We start from the raw sequence: 14469 nt of genomic DNA on the forward strand, positions 1-14469 counted from the left end.
CACACACGCTAACCTGGATCAGGGGCCATTCAGTTCCTATTTTATAATGTCACGTTTCTAAGAAACAGAGGCAAGTTATTGGCTGCTTCATAAGGTCTCACAGTCAATATATAAAAGCCCTGCTCTCTCTGACGCACAGTGTGTGCGGAGCTTTTTAAGTTCACTCTACTGATTATTGTCTTTGATGCCGTAGATCAGGGAAAAGAGTCGGTCTGAGTGGTGTTGAGTGAAAGAGATAGAAAAATGAGCACTGTGCGTGTGTGTGTGTGTGTGTGTGTGTGTGTGGTGTCGACGCTGCTCTGATTAAGGCACACAGAGTCTCACATATGACCGATATGCTTTGTGCTTGTGCCAGAAATGAGTGCTTGTGTCCAGCTATAAACTGCCTGTCCATATTTACCCCCTCCCCTCGTATCCATGGCAACGGTGTGTCATTTAGGCAGGTGGTGCCACTGGCATTGCTTGGCCTATGGATTGGGACTTGGTGTGTGTTTCTTGAACAGTGATTTGATCATTTCTTATTTATGCTCATCTTGGTGTGTGTGTGTGTGTGTGTGTGTGTCGGGTGAATGAACAAGCACTCTGTCACTGCGAGTCAGTGTCTATGAGGGATTACTTTTCATATGCAGTTCAGTCTGAGACCACAATGAAAATTTGGGATTCAAAATCTTTTAAACCTTGAAAGTTTGTTTAAAAAACTAAGAAATGTTATATTATAAAATTAGTAAAAAATGTATTATAAAATGAGTGAGAAACATTTGAAATATTTGGCTCTCTAGTGCTCTCAGACTTTAAAGGAATAGTTCACCTAAAAATGAAAATTCCGTCATCAATTTCTCACCCTCATGTCGTTCCAAACATGTAAGACTTAATGAATGAATCTGAGCTTTCTGTCCCTCCATAGACAGCTACACAACAACCACTTTGACGCTTAAAAAATGTCATAAAGAGATCGTAAACTAATCCATATGAATTTTTGAAGAGACACAATCGCTTTATATGATGAACAGATTGAATTTAGGCTTTTATTCACATAAACATTCATCAACGCACACATCAGTTGTGGTAAACAGAAGCTCAAGCATGTTCGCTTGACGTGCAAGAACCAATGAGGTTTATTCTTGTGTTACGCAGCGCGTTTGAGCCTCCACAAGAACCAATGAGTTTTGTTTAAATGTTAAATGTTTAAATGTGAATAAAAGACTAAATTCAATCTGTTCATCTAAAGTGATCGAGTCTCTTCAGAGAATTTGGAGTAAACCCCTCAATTCATATTCAATTAATATCAATTTTTTTTATATATATATATTAAAAACATTATTAAGAATAAAGAATTAACTAAGAATAAAAATATTCTTGGTATTTTTATCTTGGTTTCCAGTTAAAATATCACAAAATGTATAAAACAAGGTGAATTTACTTGAGAAGCAACATTGCATAAGATTTCAAGATTCATTTTCATATATTATATTATGAATATAAGTGTATTTTACCTTATTGTACTTGCAGATCTTTTTTCACTCGTTTCTTATTTATACTCGCAACATAATTTTTTTTATATATCTAAGAGCTTTTGCATTTGCTCGCAAAACTAAAAAGAAAAATATGTTTTAAAGCTTTTGCAAGCAAGTGCAACTAGGGAAGAACTCATAAGTTTTGTTAGCAAACGCAAAAGCATTTTTCCTCCCATCCCACAATTTTTCCATCACCACGTACCCTTAGGGGCTCGGTAAAAAATCGATCAGTGAAGTTAGACAAAATAGACTTGCTAAAGATACATTCTGTGAAATACATAGCTTCTCAAGAATGTTTTAAGGATTTTTAGATATTACAAAATGGATTAATAAAGTAGTCTAATAAAAATATACTATGTTATTTTTGCATTGTAGGCAGCTCTGAGATAGAACAAACAAATGGCTTTAGTTTTTTTGCTTCAGTATGTCTGTTTAGTCCTTCTAAGGGATTTTATGAGAAACATCTAGGACAGAGTAAATACTTTCTATAAATTGAAAACTCCACTGAGTCTACAGGCTCTGAAAGGGCAATAAAAGGATCCTCTGGGGCAAATTCAACACATGTTCGCCTTGATTAACCTGTGAATACAGGTGCGTGCCTTACTCAAGGGAATAAGGCATAACTGTTGTATTATCTGCTGACTGAGTGAGAGTCTTGAGAACCAGCACGTCACCTCCACATAGCTTAGCACATCACTTTATCATGGATAAAACAATGCATTCATTTTGGTCTCCTTTGTAACAGCTGCCAGACTTCAGCAGTCTAAATTGCTTTTTGGACCGAGATAAAGTCCCGAACACCTCCAGACAGTGGTGAGATTCAAAACCGGGCCCTCCCAAGACACCTAAAACTTAGGAAACTCATTTGTGTTAAACCCTTTTCATACAGTTTGTCAAAAGTAATTTAGTTGATATGCACTGCTTTAATTGTCTCCTGTCTGAGTGTGTGTGTCCGTCTCTACATCTTTGTGCGTATGTTTTAGAGGTTAATGGAGGTTAGTCTTGTTGATGTGTTTTTAATAATCATTCGGACAGTCGTACACCCCCGTCTGCCCCACTTGCTTAATTACTCCTCATAAAATAATCTTTAGTCTGAGAGCATACATAAATAAATGCACGCACACACATGCAGTTTACACTCATACACAGGCACAAACACTTACATCATGCCCTGACTGTTAGTAAATTAATTTTTCAATCTGGACGCTTTTGTGAAACCGTTTCAATTAAAGCTGGATATTAATGAATGCAGATGAGCGTGTGTTACTGCTTAATTAGGGGGGACCTTGTTGGAGGTCTTCGTTTGGAAGAGAGCTGATGGAAGCCAGGCAGAAACGCAGCACGGCTCACTTCCTGTTAAAGCATTCAGGGTTCTTACTGAGTGCAGTGTATGAAAGATGTCATCATTTACTCATGTTGCTTGAAACATGTATGATTTATTGATTTATTTTTCCTAGTGGAAGACAAAAGATGTTTAGCTTTTCAGAATATCTATGCAATAGAAGTAGATGGCTGTAAGAAGTGCCTGTAAAGCTCCTAAAAAAACTGAAAAGTTTTTTGGTGAAACTGATTCTTTCATTCAGCAAGGAGACATTGAATTGATCAAAAGTATCAGTGAATACTTCGGTTACACTTTAGGGTCCAATTCTCACTAATAACTAACTATTATAAACTTCTAATGACTGCTTATCAATAATATTTAGTAAGGAAGTTGTTAAGTTTGGGTATTGGTTAGGATTAAGAAATGTAGAATATCATGCAGAATAAGGCATTAAAATGTGCTTTCGAATAGCCAATATCCTAGTAATATGCATGCTAATAAGCAACTGGTTAATAGTGAGAATTGGACCCTAACGTTACCAATACATTATATTATAAAAAATTTAAAAAAAAAAATTTATTTTGAACTTTCTATTCATCAAGGAATCCTGAAAAGAAAACCGATCCTTGTTCTAATAAAAATGTTTTCAACATTGATAATAATAAAACATGTTTCTTGAGCACCAGATCAGCATATTAGAATGATTTCTGAAGGATCATGTGACACTGAAGACAGGAGTAATTAATAATTTGGCATCACGGGAATACATTTATGTATATATTTATTTATATAATTTATTTGAATTAACTTTAAAATACATTCATATTTCACCATATTATTATTTTTACTGTATTTTGATCAAATAAATGCAGTCGTGGTGAGCAAAAACAAGACTTTTCAAAAACATTTAAAAACAATTTTTTTGATTGACCTCAAACATTTGAACGGTAATGTATTGTTGGAGGAGAAAGTCTTAAACCCTCATTAAACTGTCTCAGACATTTTATTTCAAAGCATTGGAACTTAATTTAATGTGACGTTTTATATTGCTCTGATAGTCTCAGATGAAGGATCTTGATTTATCTTGTGAAGCTGAAGGACAGCTAGAAGTGGCCCAACATGCAGGCTGTCCCACATATCACTGTGTGCAAACAAGACAGATGCTGCGTCCGAAATCACGTACTGTCTGAATGGGTACTAGATATGGATTTACTTTGTGACCGTTAAAAAAGTATGTTCTATATAGTATCAATGTGGGTAGTATGAATGAAATTTGCATGTACTAAATCCACCATGTGACCTATACCAGCGTCGGTTGTGTCGCTTCACTGCCATTCCGGGTCCTTTTCGCCTCCTGTTTTTCGAATACGTATTGAGACACAATACTCTTTTGGCGTACTGTTTTTCGTATGCTATACAATAGGGAAGTATTTAATTTTGGGGCGCAGCCAGAGACTTTGAAGGCGGAGACTTTAGGAGTCATAGCCATCACTTAAAAAACTAAGATTAATTTCAGATGATCTAATCACGAGTAGTCCAAAACATTTTGTAATCCAATCCCTGAAAACACATAGCCTACTGTACAGAGGTAGTCAGAAAACACATGCGATTTGTAGTGTAAAAGCTAATCTATCCTGATGTTTCCTAGACAGCACTTTTTGCACTTTGTCAATATGTAGTACCACTGACATAGAGAGTGATGTGTGTATTTATGAAATCAGAGACCCTCCGCTGAAATCTGAACACAAGTGGTCACAGGAGACACATTTGAGACACTTGTGAAGATATAAACCGCAAAATGTCTCGACTGACCACTTATGATCAGATCACCTGAGATGGATCTTAATGCCAGGTGTAAATAGGGCCAACTTAACCTTTAATAAATGTGTTGTGCAAACCTAAAACTAATTATACCCACAGTGTAGTTTGGTAGTTAGGTGGTGGCGTCTTGCTGTGGGACTTAAAACAGAGGGAGAAATAGATGAGAAATCTGACAAAAAACCTGATGCTTTTAGCAGAACAATGATCCCAAAGCCAAATTAACTTTTTCATTTAATTAATAAGTGGCTTAAAAACAAAAATGTAAATAACCTTCAATGACCTAGTCTAAGAACATGTGGCACTTTGAAAATAATGGTGTACAAACCTGTTTGTCCTCAACAAACTGGCGCAAATGTGCCTGGAGCAATGGGCCAAAATCACACCTACAAAAATAAGATAAAGCACTTATGAATGTTGTCATTGCTGCAAATGGATGGCACTATGAATAGTTAAATGTGGGGATTTTTTACTTGTGTAATATACAGATTTTTTGGTTTTGTTGTTGTTTTTACATTTAATTAGGAATATAACATTCAATTAACAAGAACTTATATAAGGTTATTTGAAATTAGTGTTTTAAGGCATTTCTACATATTTTTCTGATTGAGTTATTTTCCACATTTAAAAAGAACTTGCACCTCTCTGCATCTTTCCTGTCGTTGATTACCAACAGATGCTTTCCTCCTCTAGTTGCTAGGATTTTTCTGTGCCTTTTTTTCCAGTGACTGGATTGTGTTTGCTGAGTGTGTATTTGCTATTCATCTGCTTAGTATTGCAGACAGTTATTAGATATACCTTCTCTTTCTCTCTCTCTCTCTCTCTCTCTTCTTTGTCACTTAAAACCTTTTTCCTTTTTTATTTGTTTTATATATAGGCTATATATATATATAGGCTATATATATATAGGCTATATATATATATATATATATATATATATATATATATATATATATATATTGTTAGGCACTTTACTGTAATTGTTGTTCACTTGAACTTTCTATTCATCAGAAATTCCTGAAAAAAGTATCACATTCTCCACCAAAATATTAAGCAGCACAACAGTTTTTAACATTAATAATAATAAGAAATGTTTTTTTGAGCAGCAAATCAGCATATTAGAATAACTGAAGATGAAGGATCATGTGACACTGAAGACTGGAATAGTGATGCTGAAAATTCAGCTTTGCCATCACAGGAAAAAATTCTATTTTAAAATATATTCAAATAAAAAACAGTTTAAATTGTATTTATATTTCCCAATATGACTGTTTTTACTGTATGTTTGATAAATGTATGTATAATACAAAATAAAAAATACTAAAATATATATAAAAAATTCATATGAATATTTAGATTTGAATGTATTTGAATATTAAATTATATTTACTTAAATATATTAAATATATTTATATTTATAATACATTTTGATCTTTCATTGTCAGTCTTTTATGAGTTGAGTAGCAGGGGCAAATTCATAATATTCTTCACATTTGTGGTGACGAACATTTAGTCTTGAGGTGTGATCAAAGGCCGGTTGCGTAAACTGCAGAGACTATTCTTAACAAGTTGAAATAAAAATGTAGTTTGGTCTAATTTGATTGAAAAGTTCTTAAGACACAGTTTCAACATAATGGCTATGTCGCTGCCTGGCCCCAGCAGAAGATATGGGCAGATATTGACCTGTACAGCTGGTCTTCTCTGCCGAGCCTGACGAATGCTTTATAAAATAACTGCCTAGGACTGTAACGCTGATTGGCTGTCCTGTGTTTTTGCTTGTTTTTGTTGATTTAATGTATCTTGTGATGCTTTTTATTCTTTGTTGTCTGACCTGCTTCGTTCCCTGTCTCTCAGCTGGAGTATACTGCTCGTCTGGACTTCCTATGGCGTGTGCAGGCGAAGGAAGAGATAAATGAGATGCGTGAGCTGCGTGAACACAATGAGAACATGCTCCGGAACATTCTCCCCAGCCATGTGGCACGCCACTTCCTGGAGAAAGACAGAGACAATGAGGTAGACAGACAGAATGGATCTGGGTGTCTCACTTCTTTAGTCTGACAGGAAAAACATGGCAGCACTTAGATGGCAAGAACATATGAGGAGAGGATGAATCACTGCCACTCTCTTTGTTCTTTGTTGTGCTTTATTGGCATGACAGTCAACTTTCTGTAAGCATTTGCAGCTGCGGAAGTCAGAACCAATGAAGAAATTTACACAAATTGATAATAAATATACATGACAAAACAGAAAAAAAGTACATATAATATATTGGGAGTCTGTAGCTCTCTTCAAAACACCAAGTGAGCTGCCTAAATAGGAAATAAATTAATACTATTATTCAGCGAGATACATTAAATTGATACAAAAGTAACAGTAAAAACATTTATAATGTTGCAAAATTTTATATTTCAAATACATGTTTTAGAATGATTTCTGAAGGATCATGTGACACTGAAGACTGGAGTAATGATGCTGAAAATTTAGCTTTGCCATCATAGGAATAAATTACATTTTAAAATATTAAAATAGTAAACAATTATTTTACATTGCAATAACATTTCACGATATTACTGTTTTACTGTATTTTTGATCAGATAATTGCAGCTTAAGAGACTTCCTGCAAAAACATTCAAAATATTTTGAGCCACTCACAATTTTGAAAGGTAGTTTAAATTGTCAAAAAAAACCTTTTGAAATGAAATTCTGAGATTTCCTTCTCCATGAAGGATGAATGCAGTGTTGCCTTAGCATTTAGCTAAAATATGGTATCTTAGTAGGCAGCATAATCAAATTTGTCTCCCATTTGGGAATGCTTCTGGTTCTGGTTAATTTTGTTGTGCTCGCAACATAGATTGTTAATCTTGTGGCAGCCATGTTTTTATGTGACTAGTGTCTTTTTTGTCTTGTTCCTTTGTTCTTTCCTTTGAGTTTGTAAAGGCAGTGTGTGTGTGTGTGTGTTTGTGTGCTCTCTTGTCCTGATGTGACTCCTCTGTTTATTTCTGGAATGTTCTGCTGTCAGTCAATCAGACAATAGGGAGAATAAATAATGGAGCTGTATAACACACGGATAAAAAATGCATCCATTAAGCCTGTGTGTGTGTGTGTGTGTGGGTGAGGGTATTGAGTTGCTTTAATTATCCCATTAATTTATAATCAGGTGGAGTATTGAGGTTTGATTTAACTGGTGATGCTAAAAGTGTGTGTGTGTGTGTGTGTGTCTGAGTGTGTGAACCATAATTTATGCCACTCTCTGCTGTTATTAAGATGAGAAAATGATCCCTCTCCCTCACACATGCACACATACACGGTCCTGCTCACAAAACCTGCCACTCTTAAAGGGCACTGAAGTAATTTGGTTCAGTGACTAACGCTTATTACGTGTATTATTACTTATTTTCTACACTTGTCTTCAACAGTCACTGACTTTTTACATTATGCGTCAGCAGGGCGGATCAGTGTGATGCTGAATGTTTAGGGTGTATGGAGTGAGTTTAACCTCATTAACAGCAAAGTAGTTAGAGATGTGCATGGCCTTGTGGTTTGCACACATTAGACCTCAAATATAGTACAGTACATAATTGCGCATGTTGTGATAGATTATGTAGTGCGTATGCGGTCTGTTCATAACCATGTGTAAATGGGAAGTGTGTGTAAGCCATGATTTTTGGACCATTCACACAGGAACCATTCTGTTTTATAATTATTATTCATATGCAGAGAAACGTTTTTGTAACGTCATTGCAACACTTTTTTTTGTTATAACACTTTGTTTTTAAGATGATTAATTCTATATAAATAGTATTAATTATTATATTATATTATATTATATTATATTATATTATTTGGTAACACTTTACAATAAGGTTTCATTAGTTCAGTAGTACACTACTGTAGTTAACATGAATTAAGAATGAACAATACTTTTCTAAGGCATTTATTAATATAAGTTAAGGTTCATTTTAACATTTACTAATACATTATTGAAATCAAAAGTTGTATTTGTTAACAATAGGTATAGCACTGTGAACTAACATGAACAAACAATGAACAACTATATTTTATTAACAAACATTAACAAAGATTAATAAATACTGTATCAAATGAATTGTTAGTTAATGTTAGTTAATACATGTTAACAAATGAGACCTTATTGTAAAGTGTTACCACGTATTTTATAGCATACTGTAATTAATAACATTGTGTAATATATTATATGTAAACAATGTTTTATAATTTTGTATTTGTTGTATTTGAATTATATTTAAAATATAAGCTTGTCAGCAGTGTTATTTTAGTGTAATTGAGAATTTTTAATTAATATTTTTAAATTATTTTTATATTTTCCATTTTCATTTTAGTAATTTTGTTGCGTTTTTGTCATTTTTATTAGCTTTATTTTTGTAAATATGTCTATATAGTTTTTATTCATTTTTATTTCAGTTTTATTTTGTTATTTTAGTATGATACATGTTGCGCCTTGGCAACTAGCTATTTTATTTAATCTCAGTTAACTTTTAATTTATATAAAGTAACGAAAATGTTTTCTTTTTATGGTTTTAGTTCAATATAATGACCCTGCTTTGTCAGATGCATTATGAATTATGAATTAATCAAGTGTGTTTGTTATAGTTATTGTACACATGCAGAAAAACATTATTTGCCATTGCAACGTTTTGTTGCCACGCTTGTTTTTTATATCATTAATTATATATATAAAAATGTATTTGTTTATGTATGTATTCTTACATATTACATTGTAATAATATGATTAAAATATAGCATTGCTAATATATGATAATAGCCTTTATTAACATATTGAATTGCATACTATAATTAATAATATTATATAATATATTATATGTAAACCATGTTTTTTTGTATGTTGTATGTGTTGTATTGGCATTTATCAGATATCAGCCTTATCAGATGCATCTGTTCTGACTCCCACTTGTGAGGTAATCAAGTGTGTTAGATATAAAGCAACACTGCCCTCTCGTGGTCAACACATTATGCATACCACGTTCACTGTATTGTTGTTCTGACGTTCATTGGAATCACATTTTTGTATGTTTTTACATGTGTCAAATTGAACCAAAGTTATCTGAAGTTGACTTCATTCCAGTGAGGAGGTTTCTAATGTTTGGTCTCCATCCGTAGGAGCTTTACTCGCAGTCCTATGACACGGTGGGAGTGATGTTCGCCTCCATTCCGGGCTTTGCTGATTTTTACTCTCAGACGGAGATGAATAATCAGGGTGTGGAGTGTTTGCGGCTGCTCAACGAGATCATTGCTGATTTTGATGAGGTCAGATTTCTACCATCACATACACACATGTATTTAAAGGCGTAGTCCAGCAATAAATGACAATTCCGTCATTATTTACTCACCCTCGTGTTGATAGTAGTGAGTAAATAATGACAGAATTGTCATTCTGGGGTGAACTATCCCTTTAAAGTGCCTGTATTATGCTTTTTCAGAAATGACCTTTCATGCAGTGTGTAATATAGCTGTTTGTGAATGTAAATGGTTTGCCAAGTTTTAAAGATCAAAGTGCATGATCAGTAGAGTTATTGTCTCCCGAACAAAATAATTGATTCTGAACTGCCTAAAACAAGTTGCCAGTAATTCCAGTCTTACCTCCTGTTTGAACCGACGTAGGTTTGTAACACATTTGCATAATTCCAGCATATGGTCTTAATTGGCTACCTGTGAACAACATATGCTTTGACCCGATCTCAATCACTGTGGTTGTAGCAGAGGCCTGGAAGAGTTTAAATCGTGTTGTCGACATGTCGAGAAGACACTGTTTCCTGTGATGTGAAAGTAAATCCATTTTGCATGCATTTCCAAAGGATGAGGGCTCAGATTGATACGGTAAAACCGACACCATCATTATTACGGTTTGTATCACTGTGTACACAAGTACTGAGATAGCCTCCAGAACTGAAATTCAGATAAGGAAATGGGCGAATCGTTTCGGATACGCGCTGTAAGCGGCAGACCAATCACAACAGACTCGGCCATCTGTCCAATCAGAGCAGAGTAGTCGCTCGGAAAGGAGGGGTTTAGAGAGGCCGAATCCTTTATCTTTTTATGAAGTTTATGACTGAATTACACTTCAGACACTGTGAGAAAAGAGGTGATGCTGAAATGTATATTATGAGAAAATTAAAGGGGACCTAGTATGCTGGTATATGGATCGACTGGTGACGATCTGCCCTTTTAGCATAGTGCCGCCCTGAGTAAACCGCAGCAGTCTGCCATTTCTGTTTCCTCAGCTGAGATATACGTCTGCGTCAAAAAACTTGACAAGGTTATTGGATGTACCAACGAACATAAGAGTCTCCATAGACTCATGGCATCTGAGCCACTGAGGACACCGTAGTTGAATTTCATTTATGAAGGAAGTGTGCCGAAGAAAGTCATTAAAAGTGTTATATATTTGCGGAAATTATTTTACCCCGGGCTACTTCACAAACGAGGGTCAGTTCAACGCTGGATTTGCACAAAAGTTTTTTCTAAAAGATTTTTAGATTAAAGCGCAACTCTCGCCAAAATGCAACCTAGGGTCTTTTTGTGAATCTACCCGAGGCAAACTTTCGTTTAAAAGCATAATTAGGATGGAAACGCCGCTTTTAAGATTGACCATATTTTATTTTATTTTGATGCTATCATAGTAGTGCCCCTTACCCTGGAAATCCAGAGTTCTCGCAAGAGCACAATTTGAATTTCCGACTCCGGTTTGAACATGTAAGGCTGAACATCAGTACTGACAATTTCTTACATTTTGGCTGTGTGAGACTCTCCAGTTTTGTTGTAGTATGAGCTGTAAACCTCTTCTGGAAAGGTGGACAGGAGCAACAGCTCATTTGCATTTAAAGTGTAAGTTGCAGGTTAAATTTTTCACGAAGTAATGCAATGTGTTTATTAAACATAAAGATAAGAACCGCCCACCATTGTTTTTTATACCAAAATGCTGATATAATATGAAAAGTTGGCACTTTTAACAGTGGTTTTTTTAACCGCTCCCGCTTCCTTCCACTAGATGGGGCGTGACGTCATAAGAGGAACTCACTAGTAGAGTTACCGTACACTAGCAGCTATATTCGCCTTACATAACTTCAGAAAAGTTGGTTGTATGTTTTATTTGATAAAAAAAATTATGAATAAAATAACTCCATTGTAAACATGCTCGTGTGTGCTGACTTAAAGGGGAACGTGATCCAGCCTGAAATGAGAGTAAGCTAATCGCAAAACAAACGGGTTCAAGCACGTCAGATCAGCCGGTCGCAGGTCAAGCTGTTCGCGTTCACCTCACGGCAGCACATACTCTCCACTGCTGATTCGCCCACACAAAAACAGTGATGGGGACATCGATCTCTCTTTTTCTTTTCTGACAATAAACATCGCTAATTAAATCGTGAGAAATTGATAATGCGTGGATTGAGGAAGGGTATTAATAAAGTTAACTTGCATGACATTTGAGGCGTCGATGAGACTCGCGATTGATGCCTGTGCAGTGTGTGCATCTCTACAGCTCTGATTTTGACTGACACCATGTACTGTAAGTAAATAATGTCTTCAGTCGTTGTCCCTCCTTGCTATTCTACATGACGGCAATATTTTGAAAAGTAGACTAGCTCTAACGTAGCTAACGTTACTCACCTGGACACCAAGCCAACCCTCCACTAATTAATTCTCCTCACACCAAGCATTAATAACTCTTTGAGTGCCATGGCTCCCCTCTCTCACGCCTGACCGGTTAAAAATTGTATGGCTGTGTCAAAGAATTTGATGGTTTCCCACATCCTCAGTCGTTCTCCAAATAGCCATAATATAGTAAGAATCTAGCAGAGTATGGGTTGCGAGTTCCTCTTATGACGTCATCACCGAGTAACTGAAAAAACACGCTACCTTTGAAGAAACCCCAAAAAATGTTATTTTAACGCATTTTAAGACAGAAATAATTAAATATATACATATAGAGCACTTTAATTTACACATTTATTGGCTGTGGTGGTTAACCTGCAACTTACACTTTAAACGTTTTTTTTTTTTTTTTTTGCTTATACCCAAACAGGGGCAAATATGACATAGTATAATAGATAATCTGTGGGTATTTTAAGCTGAAACTTCACAGACACATTCTGGGAACACCAGAGACTTATATTACATCTTGTAAAAAGGGGCATAATAGGTCCCCTGTAAAGTGTTTTTTAAAATTAGGAACCATTAAAAAAGCATAATATGGGCACTTTTAATATTGATGTTTCATCTAAGATGCACAGTTCCATCACACCTGCTCAAAAGCTGCTAATAAAAGTTTAATGTTACATATGTAGACTGTCATATTTGAAATATTCTTTCTCTACAGCTGCTGGGGGAGGAGAGATTTCAGGACATCGAGAAGATAAAGACCATCGGCAGTACATACATGGCTGTGTCAGGACTGTCTCCTGAGAAACAAGTATGAAAACACACTCACTCATACTAAAACATATTATCTGATGTCTTCTTATAAGCAGTGTCTGTAGTTTGAAAAAGGGTTAGCTTGTGCACTAATCTTTCTATATATGTGTGTTACCATAGCAATGTGAGGATAAATGGGGGCATCTGTGTGCGCTGGCAGATTTCGCCATTGCTCTGAATGAAAGCATTCAGGAGATCAACAAACATTCATTTAACAACTTCCAACTCCGAATCGGTAAGAGTCAAATGATTTAAACACTATTTTTTTAGAAACACATTTTAAAGTGACAATGGAGCACAACAGTGACTGCCAACTTTTTTTTATCAGCCTTGATTCCGAACGTATTTTACCTGTTTATTTTCTCCATAGGAATTTCAATAGATTTAAAGTCATGAAGCTCTGAGAAGATTCAGAACATTACAATTAATAAATAAATTAAAATTGGGAAAGATATTTTTTGATGAAATATTCACATAAGGTTTTTGAGGTTGTAAGGAGCCGTACTTGATTACAGGTATATCTTTTGCAATGCTTTGTGGGCGTGGGCAGTCACTATTCCTGTTTCCATGGTTACTGATACTTTCAGGATCTTGGGTAATGTAGTTCTTAGTTTTGTTTTAAAAAAATTTGTCTTACATTTTTTTTATCACATTGAAAACTTAAATGTACTTAAAAAATCTACATTTTATTTTTCTGTACACAACCATTTAAAAATGTTGTTTTGAAAGAAATTAATACTTTATTCAGCAAGAATGCATAAAATTGATCAAAAGTGAAAGTGAAGAAATTTATAAAGATTTAAATGTCACATAAATACTGTTCGTCAGAAAATCCTGAAACAATGTATCAAGGTGTCCACAAAAATTTTAAGCAGCACAACTGGTTTGAACTAATAATAATAAGAAATGTTTCTCAAGCACCAAATCAGCATATTACAATGATTTCTGAAGGATCAATTCAGCTTTGCCATCACATAAATAAAATATATTTTAAGATATGTTAAAATAGAAAACATTTATTTAAAATTCTGATAAATTATTTTTCCTGTTCATCTAGCCCTTATCACCTTCTAAGTATATTTATTGACCTTTGTTTTTTTTTTTGTTTTTTTTTGCTGATTCTACTCTGTTCTTACCCTGAAAATAACCTTAGATGCTAACATGTCATAAAACAGTCAAATAAACAAGCTTCAGGACTCGTCATTATTATCATCACAAAAAAAAAAATTGTGTTTTGTGATGAAAATGAATAGAATTTGTACTACCGGAACTGGGCCCTGGCACTCTATTAAAAGGCTGAAATGTAGCTCCATTGCAGCTTGCACCATCATGTCTTTTCAACAGGGT

The 14469-nt window shown here is 34.8% G+C and overlaps 1 protein-coding gene across 2 annotated transcripts in view; it reads left to right on the forward strand.

Moving 5' to 3' along the window:
- adcy8 (adenylate cyclase 8 (brain)) overlaps positions 1–14469 on the forward strand; it is a 50437-nt gene that overhangs the window by 34922 nt on the left and 1046 nt on the right. For both annotated transcript variants that reach the window (XM_084410639.1, XM_084410640.1), the window contains 4 exons: positions 6508–6666; positions 9811–9957; positions 13028–13120; positions 13243–13357. In XM_084410639.1, the coding sequence (XP_084266765.1) occupies positions 6508–6666; positions 9811–9957; positions 13028–13120; positions 13243–13357 (514 nt within the window). The remainder of the gene's footprint in view (positions 1–6507; positions 6667–9810; positions 9958–13027; positions 13121–13242; positions 13358–14469) is intronic.

This window comes from Rutilus rutilus (genome assembly GCF_951802725.1).
Source record: "Rutilus rutilus genome assembly, chromosome: 6".
Taxonomy (NCBI): Eukaryota; Metazoa; Chordata; class Actinopteri; order Cypriniformes; family Leuciscidae; genus Rutilus; species Rutilus rutilus.